At 43.0% G+C, this 23,548-nt stretch overlaps 2 protein-coding genes across 3 annotated transcripts in view; both read left to right on the top strand.

The window, feature by feature from the left end:
• PPP1R13B (protein phosphatase 1 regulatory subunit 13B) overlaps positions 1–23,548 on the top strand; it is an 86,501-nt gene that overhangs the window by 29,973 nt on the left and 32,980 nt on the right. For both annotated transcript variants that reach the window (XM_057542300.1, XM_057542299.1), the window contains exons 2-4: positions 3,770–3,917; positions 9,597–9,716; positions 17,070–17,146. In XM_057542300.1, the coding sequence (XP_057398283.1) occupies positions 3,770–3,917; positions 9,597–9,716; positions 17,070–17,146 (345 nt within the window). The remainder of the gene's footprint in view (positions 1–3,769; positions 3,918–9,596; positions 9,717–17,069; positions 17,147–23,548) is intronic.
• On the top strand, positions 15,469–16,266 carry LOC103017079 (melanoma-associated antigen 9-like). Its single transcript, XM_057544662.1, is given in 3 exon segments — positions 15,469–15,606; positions 15,609–15,958; positions 15,960–16,266. Coding segments are annotated over 3 exon segments (795 nt in total).

The following is a 23,548-nucleotide window of genomic DNA, read 5'->3' as shown; positions in this document are numbered from 1 at the left end:
AGAACAAATCATGGATCCTGTAGTAGACACAAGGGGTACAGGATGAGGAATGAAAAGGCTGAAGAGCTGTGGAAAACAGGACCCACTCCTGGTTATTAGTGAAATGTAGTTACAGCACTTAAAGAGAAGATAATTTTTAAAAATATTCTCACTGATTTGAAATTTTGATTTATAAACTGTAGTTTGGGAAAACATATTATTAGATCTTAAAAAGCATAGGCTATGAGGGGACTTCCCTGGTGGTCCAGTGGCTAAGACTCTGCGCTCCCAATGCAGGGGGCCCGGATTTGATCCCTGGTCAGGGAACTAGATCCCACATGCCACAATGCAGATCCCGCGTGCTGTAACTAAGACCTGGCGCAGCCAAACAAACAAACAAATAAATAAATAAATTTAAAGCATAGGCTGTGAAATCACATGGGAAAATATTTACCATTAGAAGTATAAAATAAATATGAGTAAACAAGAATAAAAATATATTCCAAGGGCTTCCCTGGTGGTGCAGTGGTTGAGAATCCGCCTGCCAATGCAGGGGACACGGGTTCGAGCCCTGGTCCGGGAAGATCCCACATGCCACGGAGCAACTAAGCCCGTGGGCCACAGCTACTGAGCCTGTGCTCTAGAGCCCACAAGCCACAACTACTGAAGCCCGCGTGCCTAGAGCCCGTGCTCCGCAACAAGAGAAGCCACCGCAATGAGAAGCCCGCACACTGCAACAGAGTAACCCCTGCTCGCTGCAACTAGAGAAAGTCTGTGTGCAGCAACAAAGACCCAATGCAGCCAAAAATAAATAAATAAATAAATAAATTTATTAAAAAAAAAAAATTACACTTGTTCTGATGAAACTGGTATAGCATTAAGGCCCTTCAGTTCTGGACTTGTTTGCACTGGATCCAGGAATTACCTATTTTATTCCAAATTCTATAGATTCCAGGCCATTTATGTTAGTATTTAAAAGACCCCCAACTTTTAAAGATAAATTTCCTCTGTGGGTTAGTGAGCAGAAATAACTGTTTTATTTCTTATAAAAGAGAAATGTGTTTATAATATCCTAGAAGAACTGAAGGAAAAGTGCTTGTTTGTTGAACAGACTGGATGTATCTTACTTAGATCATGAGTAGTGTTTCCTCAGTTCTGTGGTATGGTGAAGGTTTTATATTTTGTCTGTCATTCGTGGAGTCAACCAGATTTCACAGTGCCTCCCATACATCAGATACTGATCAGGCAACGGGAACAAAAGATTCAAAAGTGAATTGCTTGGAGGCGCGTAGAGCCTAGTGTGATGTAATAAAGATGTGTGTGAAGAGCTACTGGATCACAAAGGAAGGAACATGTAGCCTCCCTGGTGAGAGGAGGTGGTGAAGGGAGGTTTTGCAAAGGTGGACGCATATGAGCTGAGTTTTGAAGGGTGAGTAGGAGTTTACAGGCAAACAGGAAGGGCACTGGGGCAGAGGGACAGCGGCCTGGAGAACTTGGACTTGAGGGAGCAAGGTTCATGGTGGGAAGGCACTAGGACTGGAAGGCTAGGAAGGTTGTGGGGAATCTTTTACCCGTGATAGGAGTTTGCAGTTTATCCTGTGGTCTAGGCTTTCTCAGAGGGCATTCTGTGGAAATCCAAGCCCCATAAGGGTCTCTGGGGGAGAAAAGTTAGAGATTCACATGAACATTACAATGTTAGACTCTTGAGTGCTCAGTAAAGAAACCAGTTTCCTGTTTATAAACCCGAAGAAATGTTTTGGGAAGGATTGCTATTAGGCAGTGCAGGGTTCCTGAATATTTTAAGCAAGGGAATGACTTCAACTGATTTAGGAAATTAACTGACGACAGTGAAGGGGTAGGTTGGAGTAAGGGGAGATTGGTGGCAAGAGAACAGTTCATAACTATTACTAGTTTTGGTAATAAAATCTGGCTGTCAGTATAGAGATGTTTAATCTCAAAATTTAGGAATTTAGGGCACTTCTAAGAAAAAAAATATTTTAACAATGAACTAAAATACTTAGTTGACAGCCAAGATTTTGAGAGGAGAATTTTGGGACAAATGCAAATTTTGTTTTTGACTTTGATCAAAGATTAAACAAATACTTTATAATACTGTCTGATCAAAGAAAATCTTGGGTTTAAATTTTACTTTAGGGGTAATGTTTTTTAAAAATCCCTTATGATACAATCTCTTGAGTTCTTAGATCAAAGTGGTAGGGTTTTTAAAAGATTTTTTTAAAATAATGCTGGACAATTTTTATTTTATTTATTTATTTTTTTTAATTTTTTTTAAAGCAGTGGTATTTTTTTTTTTTTTTAATGAGGATCTTGAATCAGATGCGTATGTTTGATTGATTGATTGATTGATTGATTGATTTTGGCTGTGTTGGGTCTTCGTTTCTGTGCGAGGGCTTTCTCCAGTTGTGGCAAGCGGGGGCCACTCTTCATCGCGATGCGCGGGCCTCTCTCGTTGCGGAGCACAGGCTCCAGACGCGCAGGCTCAGCAGTTGTGGCTCACGGGCCCAGCCGCTCTGCGGCATGTGGGATCTTCCCAGGCCAGGGCTCGAACCCGTGTCCCCTGCATTAGCAGGCAGATTCTCAACCACTGCGCCACCAGGGAAGCCCACAATTTTTATTTTTTAATTTTTTGAATACATTATAATGTATCTTCATTTAAGGACCATTTTCATTTCTTTTACTGTGATATATTATTTCTTCAGTCAATTTTTAAAAATAAATTGGATTTTTGGTCTTTCTGGTACCAGTTTTTAGGAGCCCTTTATATATTGAGGAGATTGGCTTTTTTTTTTTTTTTTTAATTTATTTATTTATTTATTTATGGCTGTGTTGGGTCTTCGTTTCTGTGCGAGGGCTTTCTCTAGTTGCGGCAAGCGGGGACCACTCTTCATCGCGGTGCGCGGGCCTCTCACTATCGTGGCCTCCCTTGTTGCGGGGCACAGGCTCCAGATGCGCAGGCTCAGTAATTGTGGCTCACGGGCCCAGTTGCTCCGCGGCATGTGGGATCTTCCTGGACCAGGGCTCGAACCCGTGTCCCCTGCACTGGCAGGCAGATTCTCAACCACTGCGCCACCAGGGAAGCCCGAGATTGGCTTTTTATATGTAATATGAGTTGCAAATATTTTTCCCCAGTTTGTCTTTTTTGCTTTGAAAAAGATCCCTGTGTTTTATTACTTGAATATATCTTTTTCTGTGGTGTCTGGTTTTTGAGTCATAGGTAGAAAGGGCTCTGTACTCCAAGATTATAAATAGAAATTTACCCAGTTTTAGTCTAAAATCTTTACAATTTTGTGATTTATATTTAAATATTTGATCTATTAGGAACTTATGCTTGTGTATGATGTGCAATATGAATTCATTTTTTTCCAGTTGGGTATTTTAATTGCTCCGGCATCATTCATTATATAGTCTTTTCCCTCCTCGGTTTTGAGACAACCTGCTTCATCATTACCATTTTCTGTGTCTGGACTTGATAATGTGCCCCGTTGATCTGTCTATGTGCTGGTACCATACTGTTTTGAGGCTGTACAATACGTAGCAGTGCTAGCTCCCTTCTAATACTCCTCTTTTGGCATTCTCCTGACTTGTCTTACATTTTAATTTTTCTACGTGAACTTTAGGGTCAGCTTAACCTGTCCTGTACGCATTCTGGCAGGGCAGAGTGGCAGTGGCGGAGTGGGGAGGTGGGGGGATCACTTTTAATTTACAGATTAATCTCTTTATTGATTGATGACTCTTAAGTTGTAGCTTTAATTTAATATTTCTCTTACAGATGATATTAACCGTGTTCTTGAGCAACAATGAACAGATTTTAACAGAAGTTCCTATAACACCAGAAACAACATGTCGGGATGTTGTAGAATTTTGCAAGGAACCTGGAGAAGGCAGTTGCCATTTAGCTGAAGTGTGGAGGGGAAATGGTATGTATTAGGCTCTATAAAGATGACTAAGTACATAAAATCCAGTGTTTATTGAATACAGAATGTTGTTCCTGGTTCTTTGTTATCTGAGGTAATAAGGAATTGAGTAAAGTAAAAACTATTCTATCGCATGAGGATAGGATGTTATAAATGCTGTTTGCAAAAAAGTGTGTTTTGTGATTTGACCCTCACCGTAGCCGTGTGGAAGAAGCTGGGAAAGCGGATCCGGTTCTCTTGTGAAGGCTTTCTGACATCACTACTGACCAAACGAGAGTTCTCTGTCCACTGAGACCTTAACAGTGTTTTGTTTGTTGCATGTCATGTTGTTCATCTGCTTTTCTTTTCCCTATGATAACTTCACGAAGACAAAAACATTATCGTGTTCCCCTGTGTACAAAGCCTTTTAAATAGTAAGTGCTTCATAAATATTTGTTTATTAAGTTGAGAAGAGTTAATACTGGCTCTTATATTTAAGGATTTGTCAGCTAGCTGGGCAGAGATGATCAGTGTAGGCAATATAATTACCGAATACAGAAAATTCTGCAAAATAATGTGGACTCTCACGGAGGGGTGGAATTGAACTAGGATAGGATACACCGGGCGAGGGGAGCAATGTGAGGGAAGGACAAGAGAAGAGCATGGACAAGGTGTGCTCCTCAGACAGCACTGAGAGGAGGGGGCCCGGGAGGGTGGGAACTAGACTGGCAAGGCCACCTGCTCCGGCAGCGTGTGGAAGGAGGTAGCTGTGTGCATGGATGGGCCTGAGTCAGGAAGCAAGAGAGTGGTCAGTTGGAACATGCTGTGTATGAGGTGGGCGTCCAGATGGATGTGTTTAAAGGACACTTAGGGATAATCAGTGAATTCTTACACTTCTTAAAAATAATTTTTTTGGGCTTCCCTGGTGGCGCAGTGGTTGAGAATCTGCCTGCCAATGCAGGGGACACGGGTTCGAGCCCTGGTCTGGGAAGATCCCACATGCCACGGAGCAACTGGGCCCGTGAGCCACAATTACTGAGCCTGCGCATCTGGAGCCTGTGCTCCGCAACGAGAGGCCGTGATGATGAGAGGCCCGCGCACCGCGATGAAGAGTGGTCCCCACTTGCCGCAACTAGAGAAAGCCCTCGCACAGAAACGAAGACTCAACACAGTCATAAATAAATAAATAAATAAATAAAAGAACGTGAATTTCTAAAAAAATAATAATAATAATAATAATTTTTAAATTGAGGTATAATTGACATACAGCATCTTATTAGTTTGAAATGTACTACATGATTATTTGGTATTTGTATATGTTGTGAAACGATACCACAGTAAGTCTAGTTAGCATCCGTTACTGTGCACAGTTACAGCATATTTTTTCTTGTGATGAGCACTTTTAAGGTCTACTCTCTTAGCAACTTCACATATGCAGTATGTTTTTTTTTTAAATTAATTTATTTTTGGCGGCATTGGGTCTTCGTTGCTGTGCACAGGCTTTCTCTAGTTGCAGCGAGTGGGGGCTACTCTTCATCGTAGTGCGCGGGCTTCTCATTGCGGTGGCTTTTCATTGCAGAACATGGGCTGTAGGCGCGCGGGCTTCAGTAGTTGTGGCATGCGGGCTCAGTAGTTGTGGCTCACAGGTTCTAGAGCACAGGCTCAGTAGTTGTTGCTCCGCAGCATGTAGGATCTTCCCGGACCAGGAATTGAACCCATGTCCCCCTGCATTGGCAGGCAGATTCTTAACCACTGCGCCACCAGGGAAGTCCCTGCAGTATGTATTATTAACTTTGGTCACCATGCTGTACATTACACCCCCAGTAAGAGTTCTTTATATATTGTAGATACAAGTCCCTTATTAGGTATATGATTTGTAAATATTTTCTTCCAAAGTCTTGTGCTTTTAATGTTATCCTTCAAATTCAGAGTAAAAACTTTAAGGACACATTGAGAGAAACTTGACTTTGATAAATGGTGGACTATTTACTAAAGTAGAAGTAAGAGGCCAGGTCCTCAGTTATCAGTCTGATACCAGCTACAGGAAGAGGGGTGTTAAGTAATTGCAGTTTTTAGAGGACTAATGTTAGAGCCTGGTCATTCCATCGTTTGCTCTTCTCTAGCCTCTTAGCGCTCTTACTTTTTGTGGCTTGCTATCACTTCTTATTCCTTATCTGCCTCTTATATTAGTCTGAGAGAGCCCCAGTGGTCCCTGGCCGCTTGAGTCACTCAGTTGGTGCAGTCCTTGGCTCCAGGGCCATCTGAAATTATAACCTGTGGTCTAGGCTCATCAGGAGTGAGGCCTGCCTCCTCGGAGCACAGAGGGCCACAGCCACTGCTCCCACTGTCTAGAGCAGTCCCTAGCACCCACGCACCTTTGCCTCTCGTCCCTTCCTTGAATCTCAGAGTGCGTTAAGGGTCCCTCCCCTTTGCTCCAGTACTGTCATTGTATTTATCAAAACATAATATAGTAGCTTTCATCTCTCTCTCTCTTATTGGACTAAAATTCCTGAAGGCAGGAACTTGTTTGTTCATCGTCATACCCCCAGTGCCCAGCCTGTTTCTCATAATAGGCCCTGAGTAAACACTTAAATCATTGAGTAAATGGGAGCAGCAAAGCGAGATCTTGAAGAGATGGGGGTGGATGAGATTCAAAGGAAGGGGAAAAAGCACAGCCTTTCTCAGTCTTTTTTACCCCAGAGGAACCCTTAAGGTAATTTTCAGATTTTGGAGAACACTTTGCATAAAAATTACTGCATCCATAACACATGGTATACTCATGTCATCAGTATTCAGAAATATGATACTCCAATATAATTGTCAGTGCTTTTGAGAAGAGAGTATTTCTCTGTGGATCTGTGTATTAGTTTGCTCAGGCCGCCATAACAAAGTAACACAAACTGGGTGGCTTAAATAAGAGAAATTTATCTTTTCACAATTCTGGAGGCTAGAGGTCTGACTGAGATCAAGGTGTCAGCAAGGTTGGTTTCTCCTGAGGCTTCTCTCCTTGGCTTGTAGACAGCAGTCTTCTCCCTGTGTCCTTACATGGCCTTCTGTCTGTGTGTGTCTGTGTCCTAATCTCTTCTTAAAGGGACACCAGTCATTTGGATTAGGGCCCACCCTAATGACCTCATTTTAACTTATTACCTCTTTAAAGATCCTGTCTTCAAATAAGGTCACATTCTGAGGTACTAGGGGTTAAGACTTCAGCATATGAATTTGTGTGTGAAGGGACACAACCCAACCCATAACAATCTGTTAACTTGGCCAGCGTATTATCCTGATCTTTTTGTGGTTCCCTTCCTCACAGAGGATGTCAGCTCTAATGCAAATCGGGAGTGTAGGTAGGACCTTCAGTTTTTCTTTTTGTGAAATTTCCTACTTGATTTTCTTTTTGCCTTATCCAAGAATGGCTGAAAGTCTTATAGATTTCTCCATTACATAAGATGCTAATGAGGTATAGTATGCTATTAATTCTACATGATATGTGTGGGGTAGTTTTGTTTTCACTTTAAAACAGAAATAACATTTTAGTTAACCCTTCTTATTTAAAAAAGGTAATGGGGGCTTCCCTGGTGGCGCAGTGGTTGAGAGTCTGCCTGCTAATGCAGGAGACACGGGTTCGAGCCCTGGTCTGGGAGGATCCCACATGCCGCGGAGCGGCTGGGCCCGTGAGCCACAGCTGCTGAGCCTGCGCGTCTGGAGCCTGTGCCCTGCAACGGGAGGGGCCGCGATAGTGAGAGGCCCGCGCACCGCGATGAAGAGCGGTCCCCGCACCGCGATGAAGAGTGGCCCCCACTTGCCGCAACTAGAGAAAGCCCTCGCACGAACCGAAGACCCAGCACAGCCAAAAATAAATAAATAAATAAATAAATAAATAAATAAAATTTAAAAAAAAAAAAAAAAAAAAAAAAGGTAATGAAGCTTAGCTTGCTTTTCTTGAAGTTAGTCTTTAAAATTTTTTTATTTATAAAGGGAAACAAATTTTTTTCAATAACTGGCTTTAAGACAAAATTGGAGTTTTAACTTTATAAAGTTATGTCCAGACTTGGTAGATTTAAGTGAAGACTGTAAATTGATTTTAATTAATGTGAAAAAAATTTGTAAGCCAAAGCGACATGAATAAAAATATGGCCTAAGACACAATTTTATGTAAAACCAAGGGACATGATTAGGCTTAAACATGGGCCTCACAGCTATAAAACTACAATATACAAGTTCTTAAAAATCTTTTTTATAGGCCTATATCCATAAAAAGTGTTACTTTCAAAACTAAAAATATGGAATGATATTACTTCTTTAGTGTTCAATTTGTGCTTGCTTTTCGCTGTACAAATACTCAGTTCAGAGTTGAACTAAGCACACACAGATTTCATTTTCAACTGAGATGAGATGATTTATGTCCTTGCCCTTGATGTTGGTTGAATAGACAAAGCTTGCCTGCACATGTAGGAAGATGAAACGGCAGCAGCACAATGTGCGCTGCATTTCTATGAATGGTGGGGTTTTCTTCCTTACGGAAGTCTGGCACTTATCTAGGACTGAACAATAAATCACACCGTGAATGTATGATGAGGCAGCAGCTTGCACAGCTCTTTCTCGTGACTCAGTGTCAGGTTCTCAGGCTGAGCAGGAGGAGTCTCTCACCCAGCCACACTCCTGTGTTGAAAGGAGCCAAAATACTGTTCAATCTTGTCCTGCTCCTCTCCCACGTCAGGCGGTTTTCTGTGAGCCTTGGAACTTGCCGATATCCTTTCTCGCTTTCAAGCACAAGCGGCAGTGGGAACGTTTCAAGATTTCCTTTTTTTTCCTTTTAATTGAGATAAAATTCACATAGCATAAAAATCCCCATTTTAGTGTACAACTTGGTGGTTTTTAGGACATTCTCAGTGTTATGCAACTATCTCCAAACTCTGTACCTCCCCATTCCTTCCTCCCCCAGCCCCTGGCAACCACTGTATTACTTTCTGGCTCTATGTATTTGACTATTTTAGGCATCTCATATAAATTGTATCATATAATATGTGACTTTTTGAAAAAACTTTATTTTTAGTGTGTGATTTTTTGATCTAGCTTTTTTCTCTTAGCATGTTTTCAGGATTCATCCATGTTGTAACATGTATCAATACTTAATTTCTTTTTTTGGCTGCAAATATCCATTGTATGATATACAACAGTTTATTTATCCTTTCATCAGTTAATGGACATTTGGGTTGTTTCCACTTTTTGGCTACTATGAATATTGCTGCTGTGAACATTCACATACAAGTGTTTGTGTGGGCTAGCTGTATTGCCAGCATGTGCCTTGTCAAGCCTTTATACATCTGATTGCCACCTGTAACATTTTAATGGATAACAAGATTCAGCCAATTTGTTAATGTGTTTCTTTGAAAGAGTGGGAGGCATACTGCTTCATGATAAATATACTAAAGGACATTTTTTTCACTGTTCCCCATTTAATGTTGCAAAATTGCTTTTATGTTTACTTCTTTGTGTTTATATGTTACCTAAATTATTTCCCGTTCATGGTCTTGCTTTCATTTCATTAAAGTTAAAATTCAGTGCTTGTAATATCCTTGAACTCTAATATATATGTGTATATTTATTTTAAATTATTTTTATTCATTTTTTACTTTTGGTAGGAGTCATTTTGTTTGTTTCTGGGAAAAGTAAGATTTTTTTGTTTGTTTGTTTTTTTCCTAGAGCGTCCCATACCCTTTGATTATATGATGTATGAACATCTTCAGAAGTGGGGGCCACGAAGGGAAGAAGTGAAATTCTTTCTTCGACATGAAGATTCCCCAACCGAGAGCAGTGAACAAGGTAGATAAGTGCTTTTTCCCCCATTTGCTAATTTTTGCCATAAAAGTTAATTTAAACATTAAATTAATTAAAATTAATTTAAGAATTAACAGGAATAAACATTAAATTATTCACATGATTTTCCCCCCTTCACTTACAAGTGGTGAGAGGGAGAGTTGGTATCTCACGGGGGTTTTTTGACTTCTGTTATTGCAGTTTATGATTATTTCATACTTTCATCCTCCTCCTCAGGATCCTAAGTCAGTCACGTAATGCACTGAAACATGTAAGGGGACCTGCTGTTGAAAGGGATTGCTTTTGATAAATATCATATGGATGAAATCCTAGATTTTAAGAATAAATGAAACCATGAAAGGATCATAAAAATTCTGGGAAATATATATATATTTATATAGTATATATATGTGTATATATACACATATATGTATATGGAGAGAGAGAGAAAAACAAGAACAAGACCTAAGTGGGGAGTTCTCTGGTGGCCTAGTGGTTAGGATTGCGGGCTTTCACTGCCACAGCCTGGGTTCAGTCTCTGGTTGGGGAACTGAGATCCTGCAAGCTGCGCGGTGCAGCCAAAAAAAAAAAAAAAAGAACAAGGCCTAAGTGTAACTAACTCTAAACCATAATAGAAGAGACAAACCGAATTATTAAAATAAAAAAACAAAAAAAACCTCTTTGCATGGCAATAGCCACATTAAAGCAAGGTCAAAAGACAATATAAACTGGGAAACAGCATTTATAGCTCATATTGCAAAGGGCTAATTTCCTTTACATAAAATGATAAAAAAAAACAGTAAAAAAAAAAAAAGGGGCAAAATATACAAACCTGAAGTTCACAGAAAAGGAAATATTCATGACCCAGAAATATATGAAAAGAAGTTCAGCTTTACTCCTAATAAAAGAAATGTAGGAAACACACTGAGATACTGTATTTCACGTGTCACGTGGCCAAGATTAGAACATTTAATAACACAGTGTTGGCAAGAATGCTGAGAAACAGGCAGCCTTCCACACTGTTGGCAGCTTCTGTAGAGGGCAGTTTGGTGGTATCTATTAAGCTTACAAAAGCATGAAACCTTTCACCCAGCAATCTCACTTTTGAGAATTTATCCTAAAGCTGTGTCTGCACACATACAAAATGACATCTACATAGTGTAGCTCATGGGCACTGCTGGTAGGAGCAGCCTTCAATGCCTCCAGGGGCGTTGGCTGAAGAAACCGGAGTACATCTGCTCTGTGCCCTGTCCCAAACCACTTCCTGCACTTGTCACTTGAATAAGCACAGTGTACACACGTGCTGCCTCCTGTGTAACAGAGATGAAAGAGTAATGACGTATTCTGTGTTGGCTTGTGTGTATGAAATATCTTTGGAACAATAAGTAAGAAACTGGTAACATGGCTAACCTGGGGGGAAGGCTGCTGGGTAGGGGAAGGAGGGAGGGAAAATTGGTCATTTATATCTTTTGGTTCATTTTGAATTTTTTTAAAAAATTTATTTTATTTATTTATTTATTTTCGGCTGCGTGGGTCTTCGTTGCGGTGCGCGGGCTTCTCACTGAGGTGGCTTCTCTTGTTGCAGAGCACGGGCTCTAGGCACACGGGCTTCAGTAGTTGTGGTGCGCAGGCTCAGTAGTTGTGGCTCGTGGGCTGTAGAGCGCAGGCTTAGTAGTCGTGGTGCATGGGCCTAGTTGCTCCGCGGCATGTGGGATCTTCCTGGACCAGGGCTCGAACCCATGTCCCCTGCATTGGTAGGCGGATTCTGAACCACTGCGGTGCAGTGAAGCCTGTTTCCTTTTGAATTTTGAACCATAGGAATATACTACTTTTTAAAAAAAATTTTTATTGGAGTATAGTACATTTACAATGTTGTGTTAGTTTCAGGTATACAGCAAAATGAATCTATTATACATATACATATATCCACTCTTTTTTAGATTCTTTTCTCAAATAGGGCATTACAGAGTATTGAGTAGAGTTCCCTGTGCTGTACAGTAGATCCTGATTAGTTATCTATTTTATATATAGCAGTGTGTATATGTCAATCCCAGTTTCCCATAAACTACTTATTTTTGAATTAAAATTTAAAATAAGGGAATCTTTTTTTTTGGAAAGCATATACACTGTGCAGTTAAGAAAGAAACCTTTGTTATTTAACAGTGATTATGGATTACTTCTGGTATTTAAAAAAAATAAACAATGAAAGGACATCCTTTTGTAAAAAGAAGAGTCTTTTATTACAAGTTATCCCTCTTTATTTATTTTTTGCCGAGCCACATGGCTTGTGGGATCTGAGTTCCCCGACCAGGGATTGAACCTGTGTCTTCTGCATTGGAAGCACAGAGTCTTAAGCACTGGACCCCCAGGGAAGTCCCTAGTTGTATTTTTTTATAATACCTATTTATTTATTTGGCTGCTTCAGGTCTTCGTTGCAGCGTGCGGGTTCCTCGTTGTAGCGTGCGGGCTTCTCTCTAGTGGTATGCAGGTTTTTCTGTCTCTAGTTGTGGTGCACGGGCTCCAGGGCGCATGGGCTCTATAGTTTGTGGCATGCGGGCTCTCTCGTTGAGGCGCACAAGCTCAGTAGTTGTGGCATGCGGGCTTAGTTGCCCCATGGCATGTGGGATCTTAGTTCCTTGACCAGGGATCAAACCTGCGTCCCCTGCATTAGAAGGCGGATTCTTTACCCCTGGACCACCAAGGAAATCCCTGTATTTTTAATTAAAGGATATTTTGCCACTAGGATGAGCTACCGTCTGCTTTAAAATCATCTTCCCGTAGCTGTAAATATCATGCTGTTTTTCACAGTGCATCATTACTTCTGGTTTTTATTCCACTGGGTGTTGGTCATCTGGAGTCAGGAGACCAAGGCTCCAGGCCTAGCTCTTCATCCATTTCTACCTTAGAAAAGGGCCCTGCCTCTCTGGATGGACTCCTGAGGAGGATTAGACTAGCTGGCAGTTAAAGTGCTGTTCTAGTGCTAAGAACTTACTTTAACTCTCTACCTGAGTGCTCCAAATATTTATACCCTATACTCAAATTAGAAGTTTTATATTTTACTTTAATCATTATAATATATGTACATAACCCTTACTGTCCCAGGATGGTGGAGTGGGGGGGAAGGTCTTATATTGTTCTCACTCTATAAAGTCTGGAAGCGTTAGGGATACTTGAGAGAACTGTCTAGAGTCACAAGGAAGGGGACAGCACTGACCTTCCAGTTGACGTTCATCGTCACACCGGATGCTGCTCAGTCTTGCTGTGCTGACGTGGCGAGTACACCTGAGACAGTGGAAGAGCCGGGTGCTGAGCTGTGCGAGGTTAAGGAGACAATGCGTCCCAGGGGGATGGGGCTCAAGACGAGGGCCTTGAAGAGGGAGTCGGACCTGGAGGGGAGAGTACAGAGCTGCTGCATTGAAGGCAGGGGACCAGGATGAAGGAGGCTCCGAGGGGAGTGGTGCCAGGGAGTACACCTTTCTCGACCCAGGCTGGTACAGAGGGTTGGTCAGGATTGGAAGAACCAAATTCATCACACGACTCTCATCACTTTTCACAACTTTCAGCAAAGTCCCTGCTTCCCTATTTAATACTCCTCAGCTTAGCTTTGATGGCATTTGTAATGGGACCCTGCCCATATCCTCAACCTGTCTCTCCTTTCTCTCTTCCACCATATTCTTTGTTGCATATGCATTCGCTGTCGTGCCCTAACTCACAGTTCCATCTTCCTCCAGCTGTGGTGCTCCACCCGCCGCCCTTTTCCCTCTGCCTGTGCTTCTGCATGTTCTGCCTCTCTCTCAGAGCTCAAGAAGAAAGGTGGCAGGTAGAACAGCTCTCATTGGGTGCTGTGTTCCATTTTATTTCTGTTCACTGAACTTCTCCTCCTGCTTATATTCTAATCAGCCAGAGGTGAAGATCCAAGACGCACGTTTCCTCTCTGCTCCCCACAGAGCTGAGGACAAGCCAGTTGTCACCGATATATATTGTTTAAAAGGAGTTACATTTGAGTACTTATTGCCTATAGAACTATAAGATATAACAAGAAGTAAAGGACAACCCAGACTTAAAAGAGTAGGAATTCTCTATATGGAAGCTAGAGGAGAGTGTGGAGGACATTTCCTTCAATCACCTTGTATACCTGGGGGAACAGAAGCTTAATGTGTAAAGTAACTCGGTGCAGGTCATGTGCAGAGTGTAAGCTAGAATCCGGGGGCTGCTGTGATGGAGTTTGGAGTGAGGCCTCCTGGGTTCAGACCGGCCCTGCTGCTTACTCAGTTTGGACCTTGGGCAACTGACTTCACATCCCTGTGCCTCCGTTTCCTTATGTGCGGGGTACATTGGGTTGTGGTGGCAGTTAATGAGGTGTCCTGGCGAAGTGCTCACTAAATGTCAGCTCTTATTATTATTTTCTGTCTCCAGAATACAGGATCATCAAGTTTCTTCTTTACCATCAAAGATTAAGTGGCACTTGATATGATTTCAATGTTATGTGTTTTATAGTATTCTAATTTGATGGTTTGCTGTTTGCAAGAGGCAGCAATGATAGAATATTAAATTAACCCAAGTACCTTATTTCTTAAAAATTCTAATAACTAAGAATTTAATTTACTCTGTAAACTGATAGATGCTATAGTCTAGGATGTGTGTATGCGTAATTTCTGCTAATAGGAAATATAATAGCTGTGATGAAATGGCTATTGTTTATTATGCGACTGTGTTCGGTTGCATACTCTGTCATTCCCATTTGTTTAATCGCATTTTTCATTATCACCTCCCTAAGGGCTCTTTACTGGATATTGTATTCTTACTTGCCCCTGTCTTCCCCCTATCAGATGTACTGTATGTCTGTTTATGTACCCAGTAGCTTTGCTTTATACATAAAAAGAGTAAGATTTTTTTTTAAATAAATTTATTTATTTATTTATTTATTTTTGGCTGCGTTGGGTCTTCGTTGCTGTGCGCGGGCTTTCTCTAGTTGCGGCGAGCGGGGGCTACTCTTCGTTGCAGTGCATAGGCTTCTCATTGCAGCGGCTTCTCGTTGCGAAGCACGGGCTCTAGGCACACGGGCTTCAGTAGTTGTGGCACGCGGGCTCAGTAGTTGGGGCTCACGGGCTCTAGAGCGCAAGCTCAGTAGCTGTGGCGCATGGGCTTAGTTGCTCCGCCGCATGTGGAATCTTCCCGGAGCAGGGCTCGAACCCGTGTCCCCTGCATTGGCAGCCGGATTTGTAACCACTGCGCCACCAGGGAAGTCCAAGCTTTAATTTTTAATAAAAATTAATTGTGATAAAATACACATAACAGAGAAGAAACTCTGAAGTCTAGCTGTGGGCAAAGAGGCACCACTGGAAGGTGTGCTTCTTCTCGGACCCTCCCTGCGGTCAGGGACGCTGCAGCTCCCACCCAGCCTCCAGTCTGGGGCGCAGAGTCACTCTCTGCACGGGGTGCAGCTGGTCGGAGGCTCAGAGCTGACTGGGAGGTAGCCTGTTCCAGCCAGCATTTCATCCAGGACCCAAGAGGGCTCCAGGAACCGGGAGGCGAAGGCCCAGGTCTGAGGACCATGTCCTCAGGTCACAGAGCAGAGGAGGCCCAGGCAGTTCCAGGAGTCAAGGTGAGGTTGGCAGGGGACATGCCGCCCAGGAGGAGCGCCCCTGTGAGGCCCGAGAGCACCCCTCAGAAGAAGACCTGCCCATGGTCCCCATCTGTCACCCCTGCCCACACTCCTGTTGGCGGCCCGACCCCAGTCATCAGACCCCTGGTCCAGATGAGTGAGCTCCGCAAGCCTGAGGCAGACCTTCAGGACCCAGTCCAGGCCCAGGGCCCGGTGGAGGCGCGGCTGTTCAGGGCTGAGGGGGAGGAGGCTGCATCCCCCTCGTCTCCCTCCTCCCCAGTCCGCGCCCCCCCCCAACCCAGGCCGAGTCCTTGTCCCAGGAGGCACTTCATGTGATGATGGCTGACCTGGTGGGGTTCCTGCTCCTCAAGTATCGCACCAAGGAGCTGACCACCAAGGCGGAAATGCTGAATATGGTCCTCAAAGACCATCAGGACCACTTCCCCGTGGTCTTCAGCCAAGCCTGCGAGTGCATGCAGCTGGTCTTTGGCGTGGATGTGAAGGAGGTGGACCCCAGCGAGCACACCTATGTCCTGGTCCCCACCCTGGGCCTCACCTGGGGTGCCATGCTGACCGATGGGCAGAGCGTGCCCAAGGCTGGCCTCCTGGTGATGCTTCTGGCTGTGATCCTCCTGGAAGGATCCTGCCTTTGAGGAGGAGGTCTGGGAAGCACTGAGCGTCATGCGGGTGTATGCAGGGAAGCAGCACTGCATCTGTGGGGAGCCCACGGAGCTGCTCACCGAAGTGTGGGTGCAGGAGGGCTACCTGGAGTACTGGCAGGTGCCCCACAGCGACCCCGCCCACTACGAGTTCCTGTGGGGTCCCCGGGCCTACGCGGAGACCAGCAAGTGTCAGGTCCTGGAGCATCTGCTCAGGGTCAATAGCTTGGATCCCAGGTCCTTCCCATCCCTGTGTGCAGAGGGTGTGAGCGATGAGGAAGAGGGGGCCTGAGCCAGAGCAGCAGCCAGGCTCCTTCCAGGCCCACATCCAGCAGCTTCTCCCGTGGGGCAGGAAGGGAGGCTGATCCTCCACTGTGAGTTTGAAGAGGGAGCGGTCAGCCTTCTAAGCAGTGAGGGTCCGGGAGAGCTGGGGGAACACGGTGTGCAGCATCTTTGGGTTCGTGTTGTGTATGAGGACATGGAATTTCATCTCTGTTTTCTTTAGGAATTCTTCAAATATTGTTCCTTTTAAAAGAAGGCTCAATAAGCTTCGGTATCTAAGTTTGTGAATGACATTGATCACACATGTATTTGCGCTAATTCAGTTCAATGACAAGAGTTTTGCTATTTTGTAAAACAAATTGTAAGATTCCCATATTATTTTGTGATCCTGAACAAGATAACATGGCATTGGAATATGAATCTCTTGGAAATGAGAAAGAACTTTAGAATAAAATTGATGGGGTCAAGAAAAAAAGAAATAAAAGTAAAAGTTAATTCTAAAAAAAATATATACACGCACACACACACACATATAACGTAAAATTTACCATCTTGACCATTTTCTAAGTGTTAGAAACTTTTTGATATAAAGCAATTTCAAAATTCTGAAATAGAATATTAGAAAAAATTTTCATTTAAACAACTTTATGTAAACAGGTTGATTATAAGACATTTTTTCAACTGTACTAATTTTTGAGTTGTCCAGCCTGGTATTTTATACTTGTGTTCAATAAATATTTGAATAAGTGAAGAAATGATAAAATATCGTTTTTCTAGTATGTCTTTTAGTAAGTTTGGCCTTCATTTCTCTAGGTGGCCGTCAGACCCAAGAGCAAAGAACTCAGAGAAATGTAATAAATGTACCTGGAGAAAAACGCACTGAAAATGGGGTAAGTAATAGTGAATTAAATTGAAAAATTTTAATTGCTTTTTATAGGCACTAATGAATTGGGGTTATAACTTATTTTTAAAGAATTAATTTTGGGGTAGTGCTAACCGAAAACAATAAAACAGCCAGTTATTTTACCAGCAAAACAAGTTGATTTGGGAACAGTGAAGAATTGCAATTCAGGACCCGCAGCTCTGGACAACCACATCCCAGTCCTCTAAAGCAAGAGGAAACTCTTTTTTAGAGGAGAAGGGGAAGTTGGGAGGGGCTGCTGTCAACAAAAGGTCTGTTGGAGGAACCTGGGAGTTTGAAATATGGTGGCTTTACATTGGCTGAATTGTTGTCAGGCAAAGAGGAGATCGTTATTCCTGCTGCTGGTGGCAGTAGAGTGGTGTTACTTCCTCCGGGGATGCACAGTACGTCTCTTCCTGTTGGGATCTGCACCGGTGTCTAGTGGTATGTGTGTGAGAGCTCCCCGTTGTGGCTTCCCAAGTCCATTTTCCTGAGGTTGCCCTTTATTTTCACAGAAGTTGTCATTTCTGACAACTGAATATTTCAAACATTTTTATGAAGTTAACAAAGCGGCAGTCACTTGAGTGGTAATGGTTTTATCAATCCACACCATGGCCCATGCACTGGATGGTCTCAAGCAGAGCAGTGCCCTCCATGCCCATTACATGTTGCTGCCCACGGCATGTCCTGGAGCAGCAGCTGCGTGCCTCTGTGCTCATGACAGTGGCCTGTCCCCAGGAAGCAGATGGTCTAGTCTCTAGACTAAAAGATGGGCAGGCAGACTTGCTTTGTATCTTCAGTGTTGATGTCTTGATCCTTGTGTCAGGTCTTAAAAGACAAAGCGGCTGGTGGGTTGAAGTCTTCATAGGTGCCTCCAGGAAAGAGAACTTCCTTTATCATATGGTGTAGAGTTGGAGAATAGGCCTAACATTGATTATAGGTGAGGAAGTTTATCTAAGTAGAAGGGTTCTTTTTTCTTTTTCTTTTTTTAATATTTATTTATTTTATTTGGTTGCACCGGGTCTTTGTTGCAGCAGGTGGGCTCCTTGGTTGTGGCTTGCAGCCTCCTTAGTTGTGGCACATGGGCTCCTTAGCGGTGGCATGCCTGTGGGATCTAGTTCCCTGACCAGGGATTGAACCTGGCCCCCTGCATTGGGAGCACTGAGTCTTATCCACTGCACCACCAGGGAAGTCCTAAAGGGTTCTTTTTAAGAAATAACATGTTAAAAGAATGAGCAGAAATGAATGAATGAGAGTGAATGAATGAGAGAAGAAGGAAGAATGAGAAACTTTCACCATGGTCTTTTCTGGAAGTTTTAGTAATAAGTTTTCCAAATAATCTTCAGGCTGGAGAATTAGTTTCTTTTTCTGGCTCTGCCACTAACTAGGTGTATAGCCTTGGGCGGGTCACCCCGTGGCATGTGCTTGGCACAGCTATATACTGGAAAAAGCACAGGCCTGGAGTGTGGAGGGCCCGTGCTCAGACACAGCTTCAGAACTTTCTAACAAGCTAAGTCTGAGCAAGTTACTTTGCCTCTGTACTTTCCAACTCGCTATTATTGACTTTTTTATTTCTTTTATTGGCTACCATTGTGACTTTAAATGATATACTTAAGTCTCTATTTCTTTGTATGATCAACTTTAAACCATGTCTCTGGACCTCCCTTCTTGTAAGATGAGAGTATTAGCACCCCCTCCCTTTTCTCTGTCTCCCCTTCCCTCCTGTCCTACCTTCCAGCTTTTTCAGCTGTACTTTTTTTTTTTTTTTTTCTTTTTTTTCTTTTTGGCTGTGTTGGGTCTTCGTTGCTGCGCATGCGCTTTCTCTAGTTGCAGCAAGTGGGGGCTACTCTTCGTTGCAGTGCACGGGCTTCTCATTGTGGTGGCTTCTCTTGTTGCGGAGCATGGGCTCTAGGTGTGCAGGCTTCAGTAGTTGTGGCACGTGGGCTCAGTAGTTGTGGCTCGCGGGCTCTAGAGCACAGGCTCAGTAGTTGTGGCACACGGGCTTAGTTGCTCCGCGGCATGTGGGATCTTTCCAGACCAGGCATCGAACCCGTGTCCCCTGCGTTGGCAGGCGGATTCTTAACCACTGTGCCACCAGGGAAGCCCTCAGCTGTACTTTTATGTTGTCAATGTTGATAATATTTGTGTACTTTTATCTAAGTATAGTTAAGACTTTATACCTTGTATATATATTGGTTATAAAGCTGAAAACCATTTAATGGTGTTTATTATTTTAGATTTTTCAGATATTATCCACTGCAGAGCCAAGTGGTATACTAGATTATATTTTCTTCGTTTTGGTTCCAATGTCTTAATCCTTGTGCCGCTCAAGGAGAACTATTCCTAATGTCAAGATTAAGGATTCTCCTTCCTTACCCTTCAATTTCTAAAGATCATTCCACAAATCCTCCTCTTATTCCTGCCTTCTGATATACTTGTCCACTCCAAATCTAGAGCCTTTGTGGGGTTCCGTCAGGCATATATGCTTCAGAAAGTCGTAAGAAATAAAGGCCCAGGCCCCACTGGCAGAACTTTTGATTCAGTAAGTTTGGAATGGGCCTGGAAAACTCCCCATATGACTCTGTTGCCCTGCCAGGTTTGGGAACCTCCAGGTTACATGTACCCACTGTCAGAAGCATTCAGAACTTACCTGTACAACAGAATTTTGAAGATCCTTTTGAGTTCTAAGATTTCCCGGCCTGAACTTTAGGGAAGGGGAAGTAAATACGTTGAGTAGGCTGTGTGTATCGAGGCGGGGTATGTGCGCATATGATAAAGGGAAGGGACTCCGGAGGAAAGGATTCCCTTCCAATAATGTAAGAAGGTGAGTTTCGATGTTTTGATGGTGATGGGTCTGTGATCTTTTCCAGGATGAAGTTGTTTCTTGTTAACATGGAAATGAAGTTTACATTTCAAGAGCAACAAAACTGAAACCTGAAACCAAAATTAAAAATGTGTTTGTAGCCTTTACATGAGCTTATAGTTAGAGGACGGTAGAGAGCTAGAGAGGAGGCGTAACTCTGTGCTAGAAGCGTCACCTCGGAGATGTTGCTGTGCTTTATGGCTCGCACACCTGCCTTTTAAGCCTAGTAATGTATTACCTTTGTGAAGTGCTTTATTGTCTACAAAGCACTTTTACATGCATTTTCAAAGTTAATAAGATGCTAAAAATGTCCTTCTCCAAAAATGTTTTTGTGTATATCCTGCATATAGAATGGTGGCACACTGAACCTTCTGTCTGTGGGCTGCAGCAACCAGGAACAGATCCAGCAGCCTGTGGGTTGGAAGAGAAGGACAGGCTGCTGATTTGGTGTGATGCATGCCCATTGGCAGCTGCTGAGGCAGGAGGCTGGGAAAGTTCTGTTCTCCCAAAATTGCAGGTCATGAAGTCAGGTTGTCTAAGAAATAAAGGCCCACGGGCTTCCCTGGTGGCACAGTGGTTAAGAGTCTGCCTGCCTATGCAGGAGACATGGGTTCGAGCCCTGGTCCATGAAGATCCCACATGCCACGGAGCAACTAGGCCCATGCGCCACAACTACTGAGCCCACGTGCCACAACTGCTGAAGCCCACGCGCCTAGAGCCCATGCTCCGCAACAAGAGAAGCCACCGCAATAAGAAGGCCGTGCACCGCAACGAAGAGTAGCCCCCGCTCACTGCAACTAGAAAAGCCTGCGCGCGGCAACAAAAACCCAACACAGCCAGAAGTAGATAAATAAATAAATAAATAAATTTATGTATTAAAATATATATATATAAAGGCCCAGATCCCATTGGCAGAACTTTTGATTCAGTAAGTGTGAGGTGGGCCTGGAAGACTCCCCGTATGACTCTGTTGCCCTGCCAGTTTGGGAACCTCCAGGTTACATGTACACACTGTCGTAAGCATTCGGAACTTACTTGTCCAACAGAATTTTCAAGATCTTGTTTAACTTTATGGTATAAAGGCAAATTGATTTATTCTCATTGTGTATGCCTGTATCAGGGGTCCCAAGACCACCCCCGGTGTTGGTGATTTGCTTGGAGGACCCACAGGACTCAGCATTATGGTTGTGCTCATGGCTGCAACCTCCTCCAGTCAGGGAACACAAAGCAAGAGCATCAAAGGGAAGAGGCACACGGGGTGACGTCTGAGGAGATCAGGCTCCCAAGAGTCCGCTCCCAGTGGAGTCACACAGGATGCACCTAATTCTTCCAGCAGCTGATCGTGACATGAGTGAAATGTCTGCCAGGGAAGCTCATCAGAGCCCCAAGGCCCGGGGTTTTATTGGGAGCTGCTCATGTGGGCAGCCTCTGTCTAGCAACCACCAAAACTCCAGACTCCCAGAAGGAAAGCAAGCATTTTACTTAGGTGTCCTGAAAGTATCTATACTTCTTTTCTGTTTTCTCAGCCAATCAGGCTAAATCTGAGTCCGTTTCTGCTTTATTCCTGTACATCCACTAAGTTGCCAAGGCCAATTGATCCTACCCCCACCCCCCATATTTTCTTCTAAGAGCTTTATAGTTTTAGCTCTTATATTTAGGTCTGTGGTCCATTTTGAGTTAATATTTGTGTATGGTATGAAGTAGGGGGGCCAGATTTATTCTTTTGCATGTAAATATCCTATTATCCCAGCACCATTTGGTGCAAAGACTATCCTTTCCCCATTGAATTGTCTTGGCACCTTTGTCAGATCAATTGACTGTATATGTGAGTGTTTGTTTCTGGAAGCATTTATTATTAATATGGTCACTTAGTCTCCTTGTTTTCCATATGGTACCCAGGACTCAGCTGGGACTGTCATCTCCCAGGCCAGATAACGTTTCAGTTGTCTGGAGAATAAACTTGTAGACTTCTGCCAGGGTAGGAGAGAGGTGGTCACCTAGATCATAGAGTTGGGGAGGAGATCTAGGGATTTTACTGCTTCTTAAATATCTTTCACTCAGTTTGCTTTATTTTAGGTGCCTTACATTTCATCCCCCTTTCCAGAGATACATAGTTTTGCCAATTCCTGAGCCCTTTGAAGGTTCTGTGATGTAACTGGTTTCTTCATCCAGTTTCACCTCTTCTCTCTTGAGGTTTGTCTCAGATCTGCTAGGTCAGTTACTTCGCATCCATTCTCCAGCTTCCAGACATTCTTGTTGTCTCCATTCCTGTTATCCTGTTTTTGTGGTTTTATATTATTTGATGTCAAAAATCCCTTTACTATCATATAGTGGTTTTGAGATTTAATGAAATTAGGATTAAATAATTCTCTGTTTTGAGTAGAAGAACTAAGTGTGCATTTCTGTTAATTTCTCCTGTTGGGATTTGTTGAACTTACTGATTCTGGGGATTGGCATCTATCAACCTAGCTGGAAAGTTCTCTACTGTGTTATCTCTACAGGTATTTCTTCTTCCACATTCTTTCTTTTTTCTTCTCTGGAACTTTGATTAGACATGTTATATCTTTCATTTTATCCTTAATTACTCTTATAGTTTCACTTTCTTTGTCTCTTTGTACTGTGTTCTGGATAACTTCTTAAGATACAATTTTTCAGTTAATGAATTCTGTCTTTCACTGTGTTTATTTGGATGTTAGTACATATAATATGCTTTTAGTGTTACTTGTTATGAAAAGACAAGGCACAGTGTGGGAGAAAATACTTGCAAATACTATACCTGATAAGGAACTATATTCAGAATATAAAAAGAAATCTCAAATCTCATTAATAAAATAAATAACACAGTTTTAGAAGAAGCAGGCGGAATATTTGAATAGATGCTTCACTAAAGAAGGTATGTGAATGTCAAGTAAGCATGTGTAAACATGTTCCACATCATTAGTTTTTAGGAAAATACAAATTAAAACCACAGTGAGATACTACCACGCATCCATCAGAATGTCTAAAACTAAAAAGACTGGTGATAGCAAGTGCTGGCAGAGTTGTGGAGAGCCTGCGAGAAACACACACGGCTGCTGAGAATATAAGTGGTGTGGTCTGGAACACAGTTGGACAGTTTCTTTAAAACTTGAACATAAATCTGTTATACGATCCAGCAATTCTACTTCTAAGTATTTACACGAGAAAGGAAAGCAGATGTCCATATAAACTTGTACATGAATGTTATAGCAGTTTGATTTGTGGTAGCCAAAAATCTAGAAAAACCCTAATGTGTGTTAACAGGTGAATGGACAAAAAAACTGTTATATCCATACAATGAAGTATTCCTGAGCAATAAAAAAGAATGAACCGGGCTTCCCTGGTGGCACAGTGGTTAAGAATCCGCCTGCCAATGCAGCGGACACGGGTTCGAGCCCTGGTCCGGGAAGATCCCACATGCCGCGAAGCAACTAAGCCCGTGTGCCACAACTACTGAGCCTGCGCTCTAGAGCCTGCAAGCCACAACTACTGAGCCCACGTGCCACAGTT

Source organism: Balaenoptera acutorostrata, chromosome 3, assembly GCF_949987535.1.
Source record: "Balaenoptera acutorostrata chromosome 3, mBalAcu1.1, whole genome shotgun sequence".
In the NCBI taxonomy this organism is placed as follows: Eukaryota; Metazoa; Chordata; class Mammalia; order Artiodactyla; family Balaenopteridae; genus Balaenoptera; species Balaenoptera acutorostrata.
Note: the sequence above shows the minus strand (reverse complement) of the source record. Positions and strands in the feature narration are given on the sequence as shown.